The sequence below is a fragment of the Molossus molossus genome, unplaced genomic scaffold (assembly GCF_014108415.1).
Source record: "Molossus molossus isolate mMolMol1 unplaced genomic scaffold, mMolMol1.p scaffold_m16_p_11, whole genome shotgun sequence".
Taxonomy (NCBI): domain Eukaryota; kingdom Metazoa; phylum Chordata; class Mammalia; order Chiroptera; family Molossidae; genus Molossus; species Molossus molossus.
In genome coordinates, this window is record NW_023425346.1 from 74,931,116 (window position 1) to 74,956,732 (window position 25,617).

The 25,617-nt window shown below is 37.4% G+C and overlaps 1 protein-coding gene across 2 annotated transcripts in view; it reads left to right on the forward strand.

The window, feature by feature from the left end:
* Positions 1 to 24,795, forward strand: part of CIR1 (corepressor interacting with RBPJ, CIR1) — a 45,373-nt gene extending 20,578 nt beyond the window's left edge. The window contains exons 8-11 of one of the 2 annotated variants that reach the window (XM_036254867.1): positions 20,447 to 20,553; positions 22,364 to 22,449; positions 23,651 to 24,147; positions 24,262 to 24,795. In XM_036254867.1, coding sequence (XP_036110760.1) covers positions 20,447 to 20,553; positions 22,364 to 22,449; positions 23,651 to 24,147; positions 24,262 to 24,434 — 863 coding nt within the window. In that variant the 3' untranslated portion in view covers positions 24,435 to 24,795. Of the gene's footprint in view, positions 1 to 20,446; positions 20,554 to 22,363; positions 22,450 to 23,650; positions 24,148 to 24,250 lie in introns of both variants that reach the window. The other variant, XM_036254868.1, reaches the window with a different exon arrangement.
* Positions 24,796 to 25,617: the final 822 nt, after the last annotated feature.

Genomic DNA, 25,617 nt, shown 5'->3' on the forward strand with positions numbered 1-25,617 from the left:
TCTCTTTCTGTCAGTTCATCATTGGTGTGTAAGAATGCCATTCATTTCTTGACGTTAATTTTGTATCCTGCTAGTTTGCCAAATTTATTTATTAAGTCTAGTAGATTTTTGATGGAGTCTTTAGGGTTTTCTATGTATAATATCATGTCATCTGCAAATAATGACAGTTTCACTTCCTCCTTTCCAATTTGGATCCCTTTTATTTTTTCTTCATGTCTGATTGCTGTGGCTAAGACTTCTAGTACTATGTTAAATAAGAGTGGAGAAAGTGGGCATCCTTGTCTTGTTCCTGATCTTAAGGGAAATGCTTTTAGTTTCTCCCCATTGAGTATGATGTTGGCTGTAGGTCTTTCATATATGGCCTTTATTATGTTGAGATATGATCCCTCTATTCCCACATTGCTGAGCGTTTTTATCAGAAATGGATGCTGGATTTTGTCTAATGCTTTTTCAGCACCTATTAATGTGATCATGCGGTTTTTATCTTTCATTTTATTTATGTGGTGTATCACATTTATTGATTTGCGAACATCGTACCAGCCTTGCATCCCTGGGATGAATCCCAGTTGGTCATGGTGAATACTTTTTTTGATGTATTGCTGGATTCAATTTGCTAGTATTTTGTTCAGGTTTTTGACATTTATGTTCATCAGGGATATTGGCCTGTAGTTTTCTTTCTTTGTAGTGTCTTTTTCTGGTTTTGGAATTAGAATTATGCTGGCTTCATAAAACAAGTTTGGAAGTCTTCCTTCTTGAATTTTTTGAAATAGTTTGAGGAGAATGGGTGTTAGTTCTTTTTTTAATGTTTGGTAAAACTCCCCTTTGAAACCATCCGGGCCTGGGCTTTTGTTTGCTGGGAAAGTTTGATTACATCTTCAATTTCCTTAGTTGTTATTGGTCTGTTCAAGTTTTCTATCTCTCCCTGGTCCAGTTTTGGGAGACTGTGTGTTTCTAGAAATTTGTCCATTTCACTTAGATTGTCGAATTTGTTGCCATATAATTATTCATAGTAGTTGTTAACAAATCTTTTGTATTTCTGTGGTGTCAGTTGTTATTTCTCCTCTTTCGTTTCTGATTTTGTGTATTTGGGTTCTCTCCATTACTTTTTTGGTGAGTCTAGCTAAGGGTTCCATCAATTTTGTTTATCTTTTCAAAAAACCAGCTCTTTGTTTCATTGATCCTTTGAATTGTTTGTTTGGTCTCTATGTCATGTATTTCTGCACTGATCTTTACTATTTCCTTCCTTCTACTTGCTCTGGGGTTTTCTTTTTGTTTGCTTTCAAATTCTTTAAGTTGTGAAGTTAGGTAGTCTATTAGAAATTTTTCTTGTTTCTTGAAGTAGGCCTGTAGTGCTATGAACTTCCCTCTCAGAACTGCTTTTGCTGCATTTCATAGATTTTGTGTTGTGTGTTACTTTTCATTGGTTTCCAGGAAGTTTTTCATTTCTTCCTTGATCTCCTCAGTAACCCATTCATTGTTTAATAACATGCTATTTAGCCTCCATGTGTTCAAATGACTTTGCAAGATCTTGATGCAATTGATTTCTCATTTCATGCCATTGTGATCTGAGAAGATGCTTGATATGATTTCAATCTTCTTGAACTTGTAGAGATTTAGTTTGTGTCCTAACTGTGGTCTATCTTTGAGAATGTCCTATGTGCACTTGAGAAGAATGTCAATTCTGTGGTTTTGGGGTGTAAATCTCGGGAGATGTCTATTAAATCCATTTGGTCTAGTGTTTCATTTTGAGTCCCTGTTTCCTTGCTAATTTTTTGTCTAGAGGATCTATTCAGTGCTGTCAGCAGGGTGAAGTCCCCTGCTATGATTGTATTGGTGTCGAATTTTCCTTTGAAGTCCTCCAGAAGATTTTTAATATATTTTGGTGCTCCTATACTGGGTGCATATATGTTTATCAAGGTTATATCTTCCTGTTGAATAGATCTTTTCAATATTATGTAGTGCCCTTCTTTGTCTCTACTTATGGCCTTCATTTTGAAATCTATTTTATCAGATATGAGTATTGCTACCCCAGCTTTTTTTTTCTTTTCCTTTTGCTTGGAAGATTTTTTTACATCCCCTCACTTTCAACCTAGGTGAATCTTTTGTTGTGAGGTGGGTCACTTGTAAACAACATATAGATGAGTCATACTTGCTTATCCAATCAGTTACTTTCTGTCTTTTTATCAGAGCATTCAGTCCATTTACATTTAAGGTGATAATTGATATGTACTTATTTATTGCCATTTTTGTTTAGTGTGGTTCTATTTTTCTTCCTATATCTTCTAATTACAGCAGTCCTTTTATCATTTCTTGCAGTGCTGGTTTGGTGCTAATGTATTCCCTTAGCCTTTTTTTTTTGTCAGGGAAGCTCTTTTTTTATTTATTTATTCAATTTTATTTTTGTTACAGATGTTTCTCCTTTTTTACCCCATTGACACCCACCTCCTCCCCCCGCCCCGTCCCTGGTGGGAAGCTTTTTATTTGACCTTCTATTTTGAATGATAGCCTTGCTGGGTAGAGTAGTCTTGGATTCAGATCTTTGTTTTTAATGACCTTGATTACTTCATGCCACTCCCTTCTGGATTGTAGGGTTTCTGTTGAGAAGTCAGCTGAGAGCCTTATGGGGTTTCCTTTGTAGGTAACCTGTTGCGTATCTCTTGCTGCTTTTAGGATTTTCTCTTTGTCTTTAATTTTTGGCATTTTAATTACTATGTGTCTTGGTGTGGGTCTGTTTGGGTTCTTCTTACTTGGGGCTCTCTGTGCTTCTTGAACTTGAATGCCTTCTTCCTTCACCAAGTTAGGAAAGTTTTCTGTCACTATTTCTTCAAATATATTCTATAACCCTTGCCCACTTTCTTCCTCTTCGGGGACTCCTATGATGCGAATGTTATTACTTTTCCAGTTGTCCCACAGTTCTCTTAAGCTGTCTTCCTGCCTTTTAATTGTTTTTTCCTTTTGGTTTTCTGATTGGTTGATTTTTTTTTTCTACCTTGTCTTCTAATACACTGATCTGGTCCTCAGCTTCCTCTACTCTGCTGTTTAGACCTTCCAATGTGTTCTTCATTTCTGAAATGTCATTCTTCATTTCTTGTTGGTGGTTTTTAATTTCCAATTGGTTGATTTTCAACATTTCTATGTTTACTCATGGTGTTGAAGTCCTTACTCGTGCTGTTGAACTTCCTCAAGATCATGGCTCTGAATTCTAGCTCTGTTAACTTGCTTATCTCATTTTTGGTAGAGGTCTCTTGTTCTTTCATTTGGCATTTGGGTTTTTTGTTTCACCATTTTGGCTATCACAGTGGGCTTTGGAGCCTGTCAAATTTTCTGTGTAGGTATTGGTGTTCTGCTGTTTGTGGTTCCCTTTCCTGGGTTTGGATGAGCGAGGGAGGACCCACGTTAAACATCACTGTCAAGTCTTACTTTCCTGGTTAGAGTTGCTAGCCCAGGAATGGTTCAGTTATCCTGTAGCTTTTTCCCTGGAGGCTAACAGTAGCTGTTACTTGAAGAGCCTTGGTTCTCAGTTGAATGAAAAACTCCCTCAGGCGCTCAGCATAAGGGGATTTTTGGATGGTGGGGCAGATGCTGATTGTTAATGAGCTTCAATTTGCATTTCAATGACCCACCTGGGTGGGGTTGAATCTCTGAGGGAGGGGTTACCGCCTTCTTACTCCTTCCCAGAGCCCTGGGAAGGAGTAAGATGGCCAACATCCTGCGTGGCTGCAACTCAGCAAAAGCTCTGATCACCCTCCAAATCCCGAGTGTCCTCACACAGTTCCAGTCCAGTCCTCGCTCCCTCTGCTGGAGCCCAATGTGAGTGGCTGTGGCTATTTTAGCGTCTGTCCTGGCTCTGGGCTCTGGAGCTGCTTAAGACTTTAACCCCAAGGGCGCTGCTCACAACTAAGGCCGCTGCCAACAGGGTCTCTCAGCCTCCCTCTTGCAGTTTTGCAATCCTACCAGGATCGAGTCAGTGTCCCTGGTTATATGATCCTCACAAGCTACTTTTCTATTGCTTTTTCCCAACGATTTATCTTTATTTTAGTTGTAATTCCAGTTTGGTCCTAGAAGATGGTCTGTGTAGTTTCCATTCATTCTGGTGCCATTTTGGAATAATCCCAACTTGTACTTCTTAATCCCTTCACCTTTTTCTCCCATTCCTCCAACCCCCCTCCCATCTGGCAACCAACAAAATGTTCTCTATCTATGAGAATGTTTCTCTTTTGCTTCATTTTGTTTATAGATTCAATTGTCGATAGATACGTATTCATTGCCATTTTGTTTGTTCATATTTTTTATCTTTCTCTTCAAGAAGACCCTTCAACATTTCATATAATAATGGTCTGGTGGTGATGAACTCCTTTAGCTTTTCCTTGTCTGGGAAACTTTTTACATTGCCATCGATTCTAAATGACAGCTTTGCCAGATAGAGTATTCTTGGTTGTAGGTTCTTGCTTTTCATCCCTCTGAATATTTTTTGCTATTCCCTTCTGGCCTGCAAAGTTTCTTTTGAGAAATCAACTGACAGTCTTATGGAAACTACATTTTAGGTAACTAACTGCTTTTCTCTTCCTGCTTTTAAGATTCTCTCTTTGTCTTGAACCTTTTGCATTTTAATGATGATGTGTCTTGGTGTGGGACTCTTGAGGTTCACCTTATTTGGGACTCTCTGTGCTTCCTGGACTTATATGTCTGTTTCCTTCACCAAGTTAGGGAAGCATTCTGCCATTATTGTTTCAAATAGGTTTTCAATTTCTTATTCTCTCTCTTCTCCTTCTGGCTTCCCCAAGATGCGAATGTTGGCACGCTTGACGTTGTCCCAGAGGCTCCTTACACTGTCCTCATTTTTTTTTTGAATTCTTATTTCTTTTTGCTGTTCTGATTGGGTGTTTTTTGCTTCCTTGTATTCCAAGTTGATGGTTTGCTTCTTGGTTTTACCCACTCTACTATTGATTCTGTGTAAGTTATTCTTTATTTCAGTTAGTGCCTCCTTCATTTTTGACTGGTCCTTTTTTATGCTCTTGAGGCCCTCCCTAAGTTATCAGAGGTTCTCACTAAGTTCATTGAGCATCTTTATAAGCAGTGTTTGTAACTCAGCATCTGTTAGGTTGCTTATCTCCATTTTGCTTAGTTTTTTTCCTGGAGTTTAGTTCTGTTCTTTCATTTGGGACCTGTTTCTTTGTCTCCCCATTTTGGCTGCTTCCCTGTGTTTGTTTCTGTGTATTACTTAACTAGAGGTATGGGGCTAGCTGAGACCAGATGCTGCTTGTTTGGAAGAATTTAGGAAAAACCTGAAGCAGGATTCAAGACAGGCTAATCCTATGGTAAAGTAACTGGCAACAGCTTGGTGGTGGGGGGTGCCTCAGGGAATCACCAGAGTGGGGCAAACAGTGTGAGCCATGTTGCTGGAGTACCAGATATGGCTGCCATCTGCCGCCCCAGGGAAGGGCCCACCAAAGGAACAAAGGCCTTTGACAGCACATCTGTCCAGAAGAAAGCTGCCTCTCCAGTCCTTGTTCCAATGCCAAACAACTCAGTTCTTCCTTATGTGTCTCTGTTGCCTTTCAAGCTCCCTCCCCCATGCTGGAGCCTGGAGGGTTCAAGTCCGAGTAAGTCCATGCATGGGTCCTTGAAAAGGAGCTGCCTTCAGCTCCAGCATCCTCAGCCTTCCTCAGCCTCATTTCTCGCTGGTTTTTCCAGCCAGAAATTATGGGGACTTCTCTCCTGGCACTGGAACTTTGAGCTGGGGGTCCTGGTGTGATACGGGGACCCCTCAGTCTTCAGGGGGGACCTTTCCAGCCAAGGTATCCTCCTAATTTTTATCTGCCACACGTGGGTATAGGACCAGCCCAGCTTGCCTCCGCCCCTCCTACAGTCTCAATGCGGCTTCTTCTTTAATTATGTATATGTAGGACTTCCATTCAGCTTGATTTCAGGCAGTTTTGAATGATGGTTGTTCTGTAGTTTAGTTGTAACTTTGATGTGGTTGTGGGAGGAAACAATACTCATTTACCTATGCCGCTATCTTGACCGGAAGTCGAGCAAGTGTTTAGTTTTTAATAGCTTTATTGAGTTATAATTTATATACCATACAGTTCACCCATTTAAAGTGTATCATTCAGCCAGTCTGGTGTGGCTCAGTGGCTTGAGCATTGTCCCACAGACCGAGAGGTCCCAGTTCAATTCCCTGTCAGGGCACATGCCTAGGTTGTGAACTTGATCTCCAGTAGGGAGCATGCAGGAGGCAGCTGATCAATGTTTCTCTCTCTCTCTCCCTCTCTCCCCCTTCCTCTCTCTCTCTAAAAAAAAAAAAAAAAATCAATAAAAATATATTTAAAAAATATAGTGTACAATTCAATGGCTTAGAATTCAATGGCTTTGAATTTGTGTATTCACAGAATTGTACATTCATTACCACAGTTAGTTTTAGAACATTTTCATTACCCCAAAAGGGAGCTCCATACTCAGCAGCCATCACTGTTCATCCCCCAATCTCCCCCAGTCCTAGGCAATCACTATTCTGCTTCCTACTTTTTCTTTTTTAGATTGACTATTTGGGACATTTCATATAAATAGAATCATACAATATGTAGTAAAGAAAGTGGTTTTAGCCTGGTCAGTGTGGCTCACTGGTTGAGCGTTGACCCATGCACCAAGAGGTCACGGGTTTAATTCCTTGGTCAGGGGACACATGCAGGAGGAAGCCAGTTGATATTCTCTCTCATCGATGTTTCTATCTCCTTCTCCCTTCCTCTCTAAAATCAATTAAAAGTTTTTTTAAAAGAAAGTGATTTTAATATCTCTTTATTTGCCTTTAAATTTTACACAGTTAAAATTGCAATGCTTTCCTCTCCCCACCCCCACAAAATACACACTTTCTAGTATCTTCTCTCTTCCCCATGAAGTCTGGACCTGTCACCCTCCTTACACATTGATGTGCAACAGATGCACAGAGTATTGTTAACCAGGGAACCTCATTCAAGCTCTCCAGCATTTTTATTAGGGTTTAATTACATAGGCATGAATGATGGAATCATTGGTCATGTGGTTGAACTCGATCTCTAGTCTCTGTCCCTTTCCCAGAGGTCAGGCTGATATGTGGCTTAAAGCCCCAACACTCTAATCACATGGTTGGTCTTTCTGTTGTAGCCAGCCCCATCCTGAGTCATCTCCATAATATAGCCTATCAGGAGCTCACCATGAGTCAACTCATTAACATAAACTGTTAGCTCCCACCATGAATAACAAAGAGATTCCTGTCTCCCAGGAAATTTTGAGGATTTATAAGCTTGCTCCCAGGAACTAGGCACACAGGCCAGCAAAATATTTATTACACAGCAATTGTATTTTCATTTTTGCTTTGTTTAAAATATTTTTAAATTTTTCTTGAGACTTCTTCAATCCATGTTATTTAGAAGTATGTTGTTTAATCTCAAAATATATTTTTAAGATTTTTCTGGCTATCTGTTATTTCTAGTTTAATTCCATTTTGATCTGTGACCATTCTTTGTGGGATTTCTATTCTACATTTGTTAAAATGTGTTATATGGCCCAGAATGTGATCTGTTTTGGTGAATATGAGCTTGAAGAGAATGTATTATGCTGTTGTTGGACGAAGTATTCTATAAATGTCAACTAAATACAGTTGATGGATGGTGCTGTTGAGTTCAACTTTATCCTGTTGATTTTCTGCCTGCTGGATCTGTCCATTTCTCATGTAGGTTAGTAGGTTAGGTTCTAGTGAAATAGTCTGTTGTCACCCCCCACCCCCACCCCCATCCCCATGTAGGATAAGGTCTAGTTAAATAGTTTTCCTTAAGGGCAAGCATTTGTTCAGGACTGCTTTGGGGCATACTTCAAAATGGTTCCTTTTCCCTTCCCACTGTTGAAAGAGAAGTACAAGAGGATTATTCTTTGTTGTTCATAGTAAGAACCTGATAGCACTCCTGGAAGTAAAACCCACAAAGTTTGGGCCCCCAGGAGTTTTATCTCAAACTAATTCTTGTTCAGTCTCTAACAATAGTCAGTTATCCTTTAAGTAATCCTACCAGTTGCTGGCTCCATTGGTGGTTTCTGGTTCTGGTAAACTATGATTCTCTGTCACTTGTCTCTCTCCCATTTTGGGGATGGCAGTTTGCCATGTGACCTCAATTCTGTGATAGATCTAAGAAGATTTGTTGATTTTCAGTATTTTCACATTTTTTTCTAATCATGAGGATGAAAGGACTTTCAAGCTCTCTCTCTATATATTGAACCAAAACCCAAATGTTATAATAGCAATATAAAAGTGAATAAACATTGAGCCCAAATTTGTTAACATTGGTTTCGCTTTGTACTAATTATTTGCCTTTTGGTTTTTCAGGCTTAGTTGCTATATATTTAAAGTTACTTTGCTTTTTTTTTTTTTAATTTAACTATAATTTTTTAAATATTTGGAACTGTCTCAATATGGTAATGTGGAAAATTTCACATTTTCTAAAAAGTAAATTTCAAGCCCAGCTGATATGTGTCTCAGTGGTTGAGCATCGACCCATGCACCAAGAGGTCCCTGGTTCAATTCCCAGTCAGAGCACATGCCCAGGTTTGGGGCTTGATCCCCAATAGGGGGTGTTCAGGAGACAGCCAATCAATGTTCCTCTCTCACTGATGTTTCTGTCTCTCTGTCCCTCTCCTTTCCTCTCTCTAAAAATCAATGAAAAGATTTTTTTTAAGTAAGTTTCAAATTCCAAATGATGTCACTTGATATTCTTGACATGTACAATATTCCTTTTTTAAAAAAAAATCCTATGAGAGTTGAAAATCAAATTCAGTTTCTAGTTCTTTCCTGGCAAGTATAAGCTTTTCTAAAATAGGGACTGTATCTTTTTATCCCCAATGCTTGCACAGCCTGCATGCTTAGTAAATAATAATTTAGTGAGTGACTGAATAGAAAGACTTTGCTTACTGTTCTAAACATCACTGTTTATCATCTTTTCTGAATATATTTTATAACACAAATAAACACCCCCCCCCCCAAAAAAAAATGAAATAAAAGGAGGACTCACCAGAAAAGGAACTACATGAAATGGAGGTAAGCAGTTTGTCAGATAAAGAATTCAAAGTAATAGTAGTACAGATGCTCAAACAACTTAGTGAGAATTACAAGCAACTTGATGAGAACTACAAAGAACTCAGTGGGAGCTTGAAAAAAAGAGGTAGAAGTTATTAATAAGAATCAAGTGGAAATGAAGAGTGACATAGCTGAAATAAAGAAAACCTTGGAAGGATTCATTAGTAGATTAGAAGAAGTTGAGGACTGAATCAGCAAGATAGAAGACAAGTTAGAAAAAAACACCCAATTAGAACAGAAAATTGAAAAAAATATATATTTTAAAGCAGGAGGAGAGTTTAAGGGAGCTTTGGGACAGCATGAAGCAACAACATTAGTATAGTAGGGGTACCAGAAGGAGAAGAATCAAAGTAGAGAACCTGTTGGGAGAAATAATGACAAAAAATGTTCCTAACATGGTAAACGAAAAAATCACACAAGAACAGGAAACAGAGAGAGTCCCACTCAAGGTGAACCCAAAAAGACCCACACCTAGACGCATCATAATTAAAATGGCAAGTGTTAAAGACGAAGAAAGAATCTTAAAGGCAGCAAGAGAAACAAAAAAATTGCCTCTAAGGGAGCTCCCATTAGCCTGTTGACTGATTTCTCAATAGAAGCACTGCAGGCCAGAAGGGAGTGGCATAAAATATACAAAGTAATGAAAATCAATGGACTGAATCTAAGACAACACTATCCAGCAAGGCTGTCATTGAAAATTGAAGGTGAAATAAAGAGCTTCACAAACAAACAAACAAAAAAAGAGGCTAAAGGAGTTTACCACCAAACCAATATTGCAAGAAATGCTAAAAGGACTGTTATAAGAAGAAAGAGAGGGATAAAGAGGAATACGGGCATAAAGAATTAAAATGGCAACACATAAGTACCTATCAAAAATAACCTTAAATATAAATGGCTTAAATGTTCCACTCAAAAGTCATAGGGTAGCTGATTGGATAAGAAAACATAACCCATATATTTGCTGTCTACAAGAGACCCACCTCAGAACAAAAGATTCACACAGAATGAAAGTGAAGGGATGGAAAAAATTCTTCCATGCAAATGGAAACAAACATAAAAAAAGCTGGGGTAGCAATACTCATATGTGATAAAAATAGACTTCAAAATGAAGTCCATACAAGAGACAAAGAAGGGCACTACATAATATTAAAGGGATTGATTCACCAAGAGAATATAACCCTGGAAACATATATGCACCCAATATAGGAGCACCAAAATATATTTAAAAACTGCTAGAGGACTTTAAGGGAGAAATTGACAGCAATATAATCATAGTAGGGGACTTTAACACCCCACTGACATCACTGGTTAGATCGTCAGGACAAAGAATCAACAAGGAAACAGAGACCCTAAATGACACTAGAACAGATGGATTTAATAGATGTTTACAAAACATTTCACCCCAAAGCTGCAGAATATACATTTTCTCAAGCACACACAGGACATTCTCAAAGACAGGGCACCTGTTAGGACACAAACTAAGTCTTTACAAGTTCCAGAAGATTGCAATATCAAACATCTTTTCAGATCACAATGACATGGAACTAGAAATCAATCACAATAAAAACACTCAAAACCATTCAAACACATGGAGGCTAAATAGCATGTTATTAAACAGTGAATGGTTTACTAAGGAGATCAGGGAAGAAATAAAAAGCTTCCTGGAAACAAAATAAAAATGAATGTACAACAATACAAAATCTATGGGACACAGCAAAAGCAGCCCTAAGAGGGAAGTTCATAGCATTACAGGCCTACTTTATGAAACAAGAAAAAAAATTAATAAACTATCTAACCCTACAACTTAAAGAATTAGAAAGAAATCAAAAAGAAAACCCCAGAGTTAGTAGATGGAAGGAAATAATACAGATCAGAACAGATATAAATGACATAGACACTAAAAAAAATACAATACAAAAGATCAGTGAAACCAGGAGCTGGTTCTTTGAGAGACATACAAGATTGATCAACCTTTAACCAGGCTCACCAAGAAACAGCGAGAGGACCCAAATAAATAAAATTAGAAATGAAAGAGGCGAAGTAACAACTGACACTGTAGAAATCCAAAGGATTATAAGAAGATACTATGAACAATTTATGCCAACAAACTGGACAGCCTAGGCGAAATGGACAAATTCCTAGAATTATATAAGCTTCCAAAACTCAACAGGGAAGAGTCAGAAAACCTGAGTAGTCCAATGACAACTAAAGAAATTGAAGCAGTAATCAATATACTCCCAGTAAACAAAATCCCTGGTCCGGGTGGCTTTACTGCAGAGGATTACCAAACATTCAAAGAAGAACTAATACCTATTTTTCTCAAGCTATTCCAAAACATTCAAGAGAAAGTAAGACTTCTAAGCCCTTTTTAATGAGGCCAGCGTAAGCCTAATTCCAAAACCAGATAAAGACACTACAAAGAGCCCTGGCCTGTTACTCAGTGGTTAGCGCATCAGCTCACGGACCAATGAGTCATGGGCTCAATTCCAGTGAAGGGCATGTATCTCAGTTGTGATTCGTCCCTGGCTCTGGTTGGGGTCGTGTAGGAGGCGGCCATTTGATGGGTCTTTTTCATGTAGATGTTTCTCTACTTCTCACTCTATCTGAACAGAAATGGAGAAATGTCTTCAGGTGAGGATAAAAAGACACTACAAAGAAAGAAAATTACAGGCCAATATCCTTGATGAACATAGACACCACGATTGTCAACAAAATATTAGCAAATCAGATCCAGTAATATATTTAAAAAATTATTCACCACAACCAAGTATGATTTATCCTAGGGATGCAAGGCTGGTACAATATTTGCAAATCAATAAATGTGATACAACACATATACTAAATGAAAGATGAAAGCATATGATTGTATCAGTAGATGCTACAAACGCATTTAACAAAATCCAGAACCCATTTTTAATAAAAACTCTCAGCAAAGTGGGAAGAGGGGTATACCTCAACATAATAAAAGTCATATATGACAAACCTATAGCCAACATCATACTCAATGGGCAAAAACTAAAAGCATTTTCCTTAAGAACAGGAAGAAGGCATGGATATCTGCTTTCGTCACTCTTATTCAACATAGTACTGGAAGTCTTAGGCATGACAATTAGACAAGAAGAAAAAATAAAAGGCATCCAACTTGGAAAGGAGGGAAACAGTCATTATTCAAGATAACATGATTTTGTACATAGGATATCCTAAAGACTCCACCAAAAACCTACTAGATTTAATAAATGAATTTGGCAAAGTAGCAGGATACAAAATTAACATCCAGGAATTGATGGCATTTTTATACACCAATAATGAACACTCAGAAAGAGAAACAAAAATAACAATCCCATTTACCATTGCAACAACAACAAAAAAATTAAAATACCTAGAAATAAACTTAACCAAGGAGGTAAAAGACCTATTCTTGGAAAATTGTAGGACATTGAAAAAAGAAATAGAGGAAGACTTTTTTTTTTTTTTAATCCTCACCCGAGGATATTTTTCCATTTTTTGTACAGATAGAGTGGGAGGGAGGGAGAGGAAGGGAGAGAGAGAGAGAAACATCGACGTGAAGGGACACATCAAGTGGCTGCCACCCACATAACCCAACCAGGGCCGGGGACAAACTGCAACCGAAGTACGTGCCCTTAGCGGGAACCGAACCCGGGTCTCTCCGGACCGCAGGCCGACGCTCCAACCGCTGAGCCAAACCGGCCAGGGCGAGGAAGACATTTAAAAAAAAAAAAAATGGAAGCATATACTATGTTTATAGACTAGAAGAATCAACATCATTAAAATGTTCATACTACCAAGTAATATATAGATTCAGTGCAATCCCTATTAAAATACCAATGGCATACTTCACAGAGCTAGAACAAAAATTCCAAGTTTACATGATACCAAAAAAGACTCCACATAGCCACAGCAATCTTGAAAAAGAAGAACAAAGTTGGGGGGATCACACTAGTGGATATCAAGGTATACTACAAAGCCACTGTAATCAACACAGCCTGGTACTGGCCCAAGAACAGGCATATAGATCAGTGGAACAGAGGAGAGAACCCAGAAATCGGCCCAAGACAGTATGCTTAATATTCAACAAAGGAGGCAAAGAGCATACAACGAAGTAAAGACAATTTCTTTGATAAATGGTGTTGGGAAAATTGACAGGTACATGTAAAAACACTTATATGCATGTACGCATAACCAATGGACATGGACAACAAAGCCGGGGATGGGGCGGGGGGGGGGGATGGGAAGGAGGGTGTCAATGGGGTATAAAAGGAGAAACATCTGTGACAAAAATAAAATAAAATAAAAAATGAAACTAGACTACCAACTTACACCATACACAAAAAGAAACTCAAAATGGATAAAAGGCATATGTAAGCCATGAAACCATTAAAATCCTAGCAGAAAATTTAGTCAAAATCTCAGACATGCCTGGCCAGTGTGGCTCACTGGTTGAGCATCAACCCATGCACCAAGAAGTCACTGGTTTAATTCCCAGTCAGGGCACATGCCCAGTGGGGGCATGCAGGAGACAGCCAATCGATGTTTCTGTCTTTCCCTCTTCCTTCCTCTCTCTCTCAAATCAATAAAGAAAAACTATTTTTAAAAATAATCTGAGATATCACGTGAAGCAGAATTTTCACTGATACATCATCTAGGGCTAGAGAAGCAAAGAAAGAAATTAATAAATGGGACTACATCAAACTAAAAAACTTCTGCACAGCAAAAGAAACCAACATCAAAATGAAAAGGGAACCCACACTGTATGGGAGACCGTATTTGGCAAAATATATAAAGTGCTCATACAACTCAACAAAAGGAAGACAAGCAACCCAATTAAAAAATGGGCAGAGGACCTGAATAGACACTTTTCCAAACAGGACATACAAATGGCCGGGAGACATGAAAAGATGCTCAACATCACTAAGCATCAGAGATGCAAATTAAAACAGCTATGAGGTATCACCTCACATTTATCAGAATGGCTGCCATCAACAAATAAACAACAAGTGCTGGCAAGGATGTAGAGAAAGCAGTTCTCTAGTACACTGCTGGTGGGAATGCAGACTGGTGCAGCCACTATGGAAAACAATGTGGTATTTCCTCAAAAAGTTAAAGATGGAACTGACATTTGATCCAGTGATTCCACTTCTAGGAATATACCCTAAGAAGCCTGAAACACCAATCAGGAAGAATATATGTACCCCCATGTTCATAGCAGCACTATTTACAATAGCTAAAATCTGGAAACAACCCAAGTGTCCATCAGTAGATGAGTGGATTAAAAGGCTGTGGTACATATGTACAATGGAGTACTATGCAGCTGTAAGAAAGAAAGATCTCTTATCCTTTGAGACAACATGGAGGGACCTGAAGAGTATCATGCTAAGTGAAATAGTCCATTCAGAGAAAGACCAGTATCACATGATCTCACTTATTTGTGGAATATAATGAACAGTGTAAGCTGACAAAATAGATTCAGAGTGGGGAAGTGGGGAACAGACTGACAAATCTCAGAGGGAAGGGGGGTTGGGAGTGGGAAGAGATAAACCAAAGAACTTAAATGCATATAGGCATAACCAATAGACACAGAAAACAGTGCCGTGAAGCCGGTGGAGGGGTATCAATGAGAGGAGAAAAGGGGGGACATCTGTAATACTTTCAACAATAAAGATAATTAAAAAAAAAATAAGATAAGTAAAACATAATGCTAAGTGCTAACACTTCATGTTCATCACAACACAAATGATTTATTACATTTATTAGGGGGACATTAGTTAATAACATTATAGAAGTTTTACATGTACAATTCTGTAATACATCATCTATGTATTCCATTGTGTGCTTACCACTCCAAGTCTAGTGTCCCTCTGTCACCATATAACAAATGATTTTTCTTAGTTCTCTAGGACTGTGAATTCACATACAGATGGATGTGTCATCACTAAAATAGTTGCATATGAATTAATTAGAAAATGTAAGTTTAAAGATAACATAATCAAATATGTCATGTATCTTAACTGTATTGATTCTATAAAGCAAGATTATTTTTGTTTTTTCTTTAATCCTCAAGGATATTTTTTTCCATTTATCTTCAGATAGAGAGGAAGGGATGGAGGGGAAGGAGAGCGAGCAAGAGAGAGAGAGAGAGAGAGAGAGAGAAAGAGAAACATCGATTTGAGAGAGACCCATTGATCGGCTGCCTCACACATGACCCTGAGCACAGTCAGGGACTGAACTGCAACCAAGGTACATGCCCTTGACTGGAATCAGCTGCGACTCCTTGGTCCGTAGGCCGACGCTCTAGCTGTTGAGCCAAACGGCCAGGGCCGTTTTTAGTAAGTAATGTTTTCTATTAGCATACAATAAGAGCAGTTTTATCTTTCCTTGCTTTTGTTTCTTTTCTAGACACATGCCCAGGTTGTGGGCCAAATGTTGAATTTTTCCTTTATAGTGTATGTTTTAATAGAAGTCAAAGTAGCTGTCTTCAGTATGAACTTGGGATAAGAGCAATAAGAAACCCTATTGTTTTCAGCCTCCACAGAGATGAACTGGCAGTGTGTCAGGAAAATTCCCAGTATGGAGCAGTTTTATTACAATTCAGTACAATTGGTTCTTGTATAACCTTTAGAAAATCATACATAAAACATTCTCATCTATATAAATAAAAATCACCCACACACTTTATTAATAGCTTTGTTCACTCTTTTCCTGGGACTTGTGCTGCATGTTCCTACTGTGCCCCCTTTCCAGTCTTTTTAAAGATAAGTTTCTGTAAGCTTTCTTTTTTTTTTTATCCTCACCCGAGGACATTTTTCCATTTTTTTGTTCAGGTAGAGTGGGAGGGAGAGAGAGGAACAGAGAGAGAGAGAGAGAAACATCGATGTGAAAGGAACACATCGAGTGGCTGCCACCCACACGACCAACCAGGGCCGGGGACAAACTGCAACCGAGGTACATGCCCTTAGCGGGAACCGAACCCGGGTCTCTCAGGACCGCAGGCCGACGCTCTAACCGCTGAGCCAAACCGGCCAGGGCTATAAGCTTTCTTAAAAGCAAGAAGGTTAGGTAATATTTGGAATGAAATATAAGTGTAAAATAATTCTTGGTAATTCCCACTAGGTGCAGATCTTTTGCTTGAACGTATACTAGAACTAGTGTCTAAGTGTCCTTTTTACATTTAGTGATAAGGAGTGACTTTTTCACTAGATACAGTCTATTTAACTTCAGGAAACAAGATTGTACCTTCATGGAAATAAGAATCATAATTTATTTATGTTAATGTTTAAAACACATGTTTTTAAGGTTATACCACTGTTGCTGTCACTATAGTAAATACATGGTGAAAGCAGGAACACCAGGTTGAAGTCTCAGCCTTTTTTCCTTAGTCTAGTTCATCAGCCAGAAATGTGTTTTCTGGTATCATTTCCTGATACCAGAAGTCTTCAAACTTTAGAAGACTTTCCATATATTTCCCCAAAATACGTTGTATAAGGTACCAAAATAATTTAATATTAAGCCTCTAGACCTAACTAAAGATTTACAGGAAATATAAGGATTGCACGGCCGGTGTGGCTCAGTGGTTGAGCATTGACCCATGCATCAAGAGGTCAGTGGTTCAATTCCCGATCAGGGCACATGCCCAGGTTGTGGGCCAAATCCCCAGTGGGGGGCATGCAGGAGGCGGCCAGTGGATGTTTTCCCTCATTGATGTTTCTATCTCCCTCTCCCTCTTTCTCTAAAATCAATAAAGAAAAAAAAATTTTTCCAACTGTTAAAAAATTAAAAAAATACAAGGGCTAGAAGAACAAATTAAATGATGTCCCTATTCAGAATGTGGAAAGTTCTACAGGACAAATAACTTAAATTTCTTCAATAAGTGAATAGTAGTAATGGAAGAGGTGACTAAATTTAGAGTAAAAGAGACTTAAGGTATGTGTCAGTTATACATCAATACAAAATAAGAGACTTGAGATATATGAAACAAATGCAATCTGTGGGCCTTGTTTGGATCCTAATATGAACAAACAATTATAAAAATACTTTTGAGACTACCAGGGAAATTGAATGTTGACTGGATATTAGATGCTATTTTAAAATGTTTCGATAGGTATGATAAAGGTGTTGGGGTTTTGTTTTTAAGAAATAATCCTTATTTGTTAGTAATGTATATATCTGAGATTTACTTAAAATACCCTTCAAAAAATAAGCAAAGTTAGAGCTAATAGATAAAACAAGAATGGCAAAATATTGATAATGGCTGTTTGATGACTACATAAGGTTCATTAATTACATTATTCTCTCTAGGTTGGAACTTTTCCATAGTATAAAGTTATTAAAATACACACACACACACACACACACACACTTTGAATGGAAGATACATCTGTTCTAGTGCTTGCTGTGAAACACAAAGTGTCTTTGCCTTTAGCATTAGTCTTCCTCCTGTGCCATCTGTGGATTAACCTGGGACTGTTATCATCTAATTGTAAAGTCAGTGGGATGGCCTAATGGCCAGAACTTTCCTTATTATTCTCTGATGAAATGCCTATTTTACTACAGAATGTGTTTTACCTTCCATTGCTTTTGCTTAGTTCTATAAAAGTGAATGCTCTCAATGCATATATTAAATCCTTTACAAACATTTTGTACAACATAATTCACCTCCTGAGGGATTTTTTTCCCCTGAGACAATGACTTTATGGTATTTTTAAAGTAGAAAGTAGTCTGGGTCTAATCACTTTAAGAGCAAACCATACATTCCTGAGCCCCAACTCCAGCTGTAATTTAAAATATTGAGGCACCATATATAAAAATAGTGATTTTGGCCCTGGCTGGTGCGGCTCAGTTGGTTGAGTGTCGTCCTGTGCACCAAAAGGTTGTTGGTTCGATTCTGGGTAGGGCACATGCCCAGGTTGGGGGCTCGATCCCCAGTAGGGGGACATGCAGGAGGCAGCCAATCAATGTTTCACTCACATATCGATGTTTCTCTCTCTCCTTCCTTTCTCTCTCTAAAAATCAATTTTATAAAAAGTAGTGATTTTGCATTTGAACATGTTTGTAAAAATTTTTTCAGTATATACTATTAAATCAACTAAATCTTGAGTTATCAAAGAGTCGTTTCTGTCAGTTTACCTAGCCACTGTCACAATAACATGAAAGTATAAAGACATCTTACTAAATATATCTTTAAATCTAACTTGTCACATCTTTCAAACCCAGGAATTGATGATAGAAAAATATGTGTGAATAAGACAGGATTTTCAAAAATGTTACAACTAAGAGTATTTTTTACTTATGAAGATAATCATAAAAATTTTATAGCTACTGGCAAAAATAATAATTGTTAGATATTTATTGAGTACTGTTTATCAGGTATTTCACTAAGCACTGTATTTAGAGTCTTATAATGTGGAAGGGTATGCTAAGCATATATACTACAGAGTTCAGTTGAGGTTTTGGAGAAATACAAATGCTAGAAGAGGAATGTTTCTCTCATAATCTGTATACTCTCTGTCAGACTGGGGAAAGAGATCATTTTCTTGAAGTAATTGAAAGTGCTGAATTCATTTGACATCTAAAACAGTTGTTGATGCCTGGCTAGTGTGGCTCAGTGGTTGAGCATCGTCTCATGCACCAAGAAGCCACCGGTTTGATTCCTGGTCAGGGCACATGCCCAGGTTGTGGGCCAAGTCCCCAGTGGGGGGCATGCAGGAGTCGGCCATTGATGTTCTCTTTCATCAGTGTTTCTGTCTCTCTTTCCCTCTCCCTTCCTCTCTAAAACCAATAAAGAAACAAAAAAAATTTTTGAAGCCCATAGGGTCCAGTAAAAGATATTAACTTACACCTGAACTCTTCAACCAAACTTTTACCAAAGATGCTACTGACAAGTGAGCAGATTTAAATGTTATTGCCTTTTGTTTTCAATGGTAACATATAGGTGAACTTTCAATAAAGCAGTAAAAAGAAATAGATGAAGTACTTAATCAAACCAGAGAATCCATTTTTGAATGTTTGTCCCCCACCTCCCTTATGCATTTCTTGTTTACAGGAATTGTCTTATTCTTCCTTATATTCCAGATACATCGCCCAGTGTAGTTCATTTAAGCCAGTATTGATTTAGGCCACAAATGTGGATAGCTTTCATGAACTGTTGTCACTGTTTGCTACCTGCAGGGAAAACAAAATGAAAGTGGAATATGCAAAAGAAAAAGTAAAGAGTCTCTTCTACCTCATGTAAACCTAATGACGTTTGAGGGAAGGGCTCAGATGTTTAGCAATTTTTGTTTTTTAATTGACTATCTTTATTTTGTATTATTTTTTTTAGTATATATTATCTAACCAAAAAAGCAGCTCGCTTTTCAGTTCGGGATTTTGCAAAAGAAGAAATAGCAGCTGGTGAAAAATATAACATATACAAACCTATAGCCAGCCTAAAATTGCTTTTCACCAATGTCACACTAATACTTAGACATTTCAGACTCTGGAGGTGTGTACACACAAACACACACACACACACACATGCTTGCATGCACAAGATTAATTGAAGAACTTATAGAAACAATACCCATAGCATATGCATGAGAGAGAGAGAGAGAGAGTGTGTGTGTGTGTGTGGTGTGTTGTTGATAATTAGCTACCACATGGCAATGTACTCAGTATTGGTAGTTGATAAGTAAGGGTGAGGAATTGTTTTTGTTTTTTGTGTTTTTTTTAATATGTTTTGTTGATTTTTTTTTAGAGAGAGAGGAAGGGAAAAGGGAGAGAGAGATAGAAACATCAATTGACTGCACACCCCCTATTGGGGATCAAGCCTGCAACCCAGGCATGTGCCCTGACTGGGAATCAAACAGGTGACCTCTTGGTCCATGGTTGATGCTCAACCTCTGAGCCACAGCGGCTGAACAGGTGAGGAATTTTTTGAATTGGAAACTAGAATAATAAATTTCTAATGAACTTTTCAAAGTGTCTCTTTTAAATTGAATTCTTAACTAAGATAATAACTATTAAAAGTTTAATGCCAGTTTTTATCATTTTGCTTTGATTTTGTACTAAAAACTGCCAAGGAATAACATCTAAATGTATCCTTTTCAATATAACCAAGTTACATAAGAAGAGAATCCCATAGCACGTAAAGAAAAATGCAATTATTTTCTATTCTGAATCTCCAGACTGCTGTTTTAGAAAATCGTATCTGATTATTTGCTCAGCAGAAGATTATTGAGTTGATTTAGCTGTGATTTTACTTAACAAAGCTTCAACTGCATTCCTACTGTGGAGTCCGAAAAAGGTAGAGAGATATAAATGATACATTCAAACTGTGATTTTTGTGAACAGGGCCATCGATGCACCCCTCGGAGCTAATAGCGGAGATGAGAAACAGTGGGTTTGCACTGAAACGAAATGTACTGGGGAGAAACTTGACCGCAAATGATCCATCACAGGTAATGATCTTTTTATCAGTAAGCTGAAAATGTCTATAAATCTAAATGTGATTGCTTGTGAATTACCTCTTAATGTTTTTCAATATGCATATGTCCATAGGAAAGCAAGGTAGAGCAAAGAAAATGCATAAATGTATTTTGATTTTGCTTCTTTAATGAGAGATTGTTTTTAAACCTATATTTTAATAAATGAAACTGCTCCTCTGGGTTTATGTGGAAATACCTAACTCATAAGGTTGTTATTTTTTTTTCCTTCCTGCTAACTTACCCCTGAAGTGACATAAATAGAACCAATGGGAAAAAGTATATGAGAGAAAACTCCTAAAATTATAGAAAATATTTTATACATTAATTTATTGAACTGTCCATAGATCCAGAAAATGGTTGAATTTAAATGGTTGTAGATATCCTAATGCAAACCATTTATTTTATTTAATGAGGAAACTGGAGCCCAGAGAAGTTAAGTGATTTTGATTTCACTCAGGTCATGTGGCTATTTAAGACAGAGCTGAGACTAACACCCAGTCTCTCACTGGCGTAAACTTGTGCTGCTCAGAAAAGAGGCACATTGAGGTATCACCTCACACCTGTCAGAATGGCCGCCATCAACAAATCATCAAACAACAAGTGCTGGCGAGGGTGTGGAGAAAAGGGGACTCTAGTACACTGCTGGTGGGAATGCAGACTGGTGCAGCCACTATGGAAAACAATATGGTGTTACCTCAAAAAATTAAAAATTGAACTTCCATTTGACCCAGTGATCCCGCTTCTAGGAATATACCCTAAGAACCCTGAAACACCAATCAGGAAGAATGTATGTACCCCCATGTTCATAGCAGCACTACTCACAATAGCTAAGATCTGGAAACAGCCCAAGTGTCCATCAGTAGATGAATGGATAAAAAAGCAATGGTACATATACACAATGGAGTACTATGCAGCTGTAAGAAAGATCGATCTCTTATCCTTTGAGACGACATGTAGGGACCTGGAAAGTATTATCCTAAGTGAAATAAGCCAAGCAGAAAAAGACAAATACCACATGATCTCACTTATATACGGAATATAATGAACATTACAGTCTGAGGAATACGGTAGACCCAGAAACATGGAAGTAGGGCCAGACTGACATCCCTCAGAAGAGGGGGTGAGGGGGTGGGAAGAGATAAACCACAGAACTTATATGCATGTATGGATAACCAATGGACATGGACAACAAAGCTGGGGACAGGGGGTAGGGGGTATGGGGAGGAGGGTGTCAATGGGGTAAAAAGAGAAACATCTGTAACAAAAAAATAAAAAATTTTTTTAAATCATAAAAAAAAACGTATTACTAGAGATTATTTGTATAACCTATATAATCATATATTTGTACTGTTTGATTTATTTGATATGTATTTGCTAATCATATATTTGATAATATACTGTTTAAATTTTAAAAGCTAAAATTGTGGATGTTTTCATCTTCCCCAAAATTTAATGATCTTCTTGGATTAATATTTCATTAAATTTAAAATGAAACTTTTAAACCTTCAAGTATTTAAATTCAAACTCAAGAGATAGAAACATTTTATCCATGTTACTGTATCATACTCTTCCTGATTAAAGTTTGTTAATGCTGGCAAAGCTGTCATCTTAGCCTCTTAGTGTGTAATGATACTCCTTGATTTATCCCCACCCCCACTTTTCTATCCTAAGTGTCACATTCATCTACAGTGTGTAATACAAAATTTCTTACTTATGTCTTATTTTCTGTCTGATAACTAACTTGTCTCACAATCTTACAGTGTAATGATCTTTGTTGACGCAGGAATATGTTGCAAGTGAGGGTGAAGAAGATCCAGAAGTGGAATTTTTAAAGTCACTAACAACCAAACAAAAACAGAAACTTCTCAGGTAATGAAAAAGTATATGTTTAATGGATTCAATTTCATTTTTGGTTTGTTTCATCTTAGTATCATATTCAACTCTGATCCTAAGAGCTCATGAAGTACTTAAACAATATATCACATTTATTTAATGATTTATTCTTCAGCTATAGTAATAGTTTTGTCTTTCTTTCAATAATGTGAAAAGGAATCTAAGATTATATATTCAGACTACACCACAAAAAAAAAATTGCAGTTTTCAGAACATTTAATTTGGAAATAAATATTTGTAGGTTTTACTTGTTATAATAGATTTGTATGTATCTTTGTAATTTATTCTTTGAACATAATTTGGGCCATGTATTGCCCTTTTAATATTTTGTAAGATTTTATGAGGAATGCTGAAAAATGCTTAAGTTTAAAGTAATATAAATCTTGTTAAATATACTACCTCTAGATGAAAGAATCCAAGAAATGTGTGCTGAGTCCAATAGAGGGAGCTCATGATATTTCCGTATGTTGAGTTTTGAGAATGAATGGACAAAACCCAGTGAAAGACCTTTTTATTTCAGAGTAACTTAAACATAGCCATATAAACAAGTTACTCTTCTGAGAATGTGGAGTACTCGTTAGAAATTCAAGATGCCTTAATAGAATTATTCTATTGTTTAGAATTCTAAATAATTATTGAAAACCAGTATGTGATTATTTTATATAACAAAAAAAAAGTATAAAAATGTAAAGTGTATTCTTATTCATAATTTCTGGATCATATGCTCTTGAATTTTGATAATGTAATATTAATATTTCCATAGTTTAAAATAGTATACACATAAATCAGTTTTTCATCTGATTATAGTTATATATTTGAGTTTGCAGTCGGTCCAGTTAATGAATGTTACAAACCTTCCTTAGGTCAGAATGACCATTTATGTAGAGTGCTATATCTTTTCAGATTTTGATTCAGTATGAATTTCTTTTAAATAGTCATTACTATTGAGCAAAGTGTACTGAGAGAATTGGCTTAATGCATTTAATTTTTTATTTAAATTTCATGTATATGTGACTTGAATAATTTAAAAGGAAGAAAATGATTTGTCATTTAATAAAATGTGTTTATATTTGAATACCACTTATAATAACTTCTAAGAAAATATATTCTCTATTCAAAATTTTGCTTGTCGATAAAAGGACTATTTTTAGTCTGTTACTGTTTTTCCCCATAACAGGAAATTGGATCGACTTGAGAAGAAAAAAAAGAAAAAGAAAAAAGATAGAAAAAAGAAAAAGCTTCAGAAGAGCAGAAGTAAACACAAAAAACATAAAAACAAATCTTCTTCTTCCTCTTCCTCCTCTTCTTCCTCCTCCTCTTCTTCCTCCTCCAGTGAGACTTCAGAAAGCAGCAGTGATAGTGACAACAAAGAAAAGAAAATACAAAAGAAGAAAAGAAAGAAAAACAAATGTTCAAGTAATAAAAATAGTGATGTAGAAGAAAAGGACAAGTCTAAGAGAAAACTTGCTGAAGAACTTTCTAGCAATCACTGTAACATGGAAAAAGCCAAAGAAGAGCCTAGATTTTTAAAACAAGGGCGTTCTAGGGAGACTAGTAGATGGAGTCATTCTGATTTTGACAGAAAGTGCAGAAGCCATAACCACAGCCCAGAGAGGAGAGGAGCTGACAGAGCTGAAAGGAGCAGGAGCCGGAGCAGAGATGAGAGGAGCAGGAGCCGGAGCAGAGATGAGAGGAGCAGAGATGAGAGGAGCAGGAGAAGCCGGAGCAGAGATGAGAGGAGCAGGAGCCGGAGCAGAGATGAGAGGAGCCGGAGAAGCCGGAGCAGAGATGAGAGGAGCAGGAGAAGCCAGAGCAGAAGTCACAGTCGTTACAAGCAAAGGGAAATAAGAAAACGGCCGCAGCGAAGTCCCAGTGGAGAGTGGAATAGAAGAAATGACACCAGAAGCCATGGCACAGATATATACAGAGGAGGCAAAATGCAGAGAGAACTCAGGAGATAAGCATACTAGAGTGACACAGTGAGAACGAAGCAGAAGCAGAGAGAATAGAGTGCATGTGACAATTAGCTGGGAATAAAAATATCTTCACTTTCTTATCAAATACTTTTAGCAAGGGCTAATATGTACTATTGTCTTTCTAATAAGAAAGCTCTATTTTAATTTTTCATCTCTGTAAACTGTTATATCAAGTGAAAAGTACATGAATCTCATAAGAATGAATTTTGCAAATATTTGTAAGTAATCTATTTTGGAGCTGTACAAATATTTTTCTGTTGGTGTTTCTTGTGCCCTCTATACCAGATAAAAACCCCATATAACTCTGTAACATTTTCTTTGTTCTGAAACATCATTAAAAGAATGACAGTACAATTGAATGGGTATAATTTAATTTTTTAATTTAAGTTTACTAGAAACAAAGTGTAAACATTATTGAAATTTACTAGTATGAATCAAATAATGAGTTGTCAATATTTCTTTAAAACTTTTAAACTCCCTTCAGGTGTTTTGTTCTCCAGAGTAAGCTATTTACATTTGGATGCTATGTTACTTTTCCATGCTGCCATAATAGATAACCTCAAACTTAAAACAATACAAAAAATATTCTACACTCATGCCCAGCCAGTGTGGCGCAGTAGATTGAACGTCGTCCCATGGACTGAGGGGTTCTGCTTTGATTCCCAGGCAGGGCACATGCCCAGGATGCTGGCTCCATAACCAGTGGGGGGTGCGCAGGAGGCAGCCATTGATGTCTGTCTCACATTGATCTTTATCTTCCTCTCCCTCTCTTTCTAAAGTCAATAAAAATACATTTTTAAAATTATTCTACAGTTCTGGAGATCAGAAGTGTGAAATGGGTCTCACTGCGGTAACAAAAGTGTCAGCAGGGTTGGTTCTTTCTGGAGGCCCTAATGGGAAACCTGTTTGCTCTCCTAGTCCAGCTTCCAGAGGCTGCCTGCATTTCTTGGCTCCTAGCTTCTTCCATCTTCAAAGCTAACAAAGGCCAGTCAAGCCTCACATCTTATCACTCTGACACTAACATTCTGCATCCCTCTTCTACTTTTTTTTTTTTTTTTTATCCTCACCCGAGGACATTCTTCCATTTTTTGCACAGAGTGGGAGGGAGAGAGAGGAAGAGAGAGAGAGAGAGAAACATCGACGTGAAAGAGGCACATCGAGTAGCTGC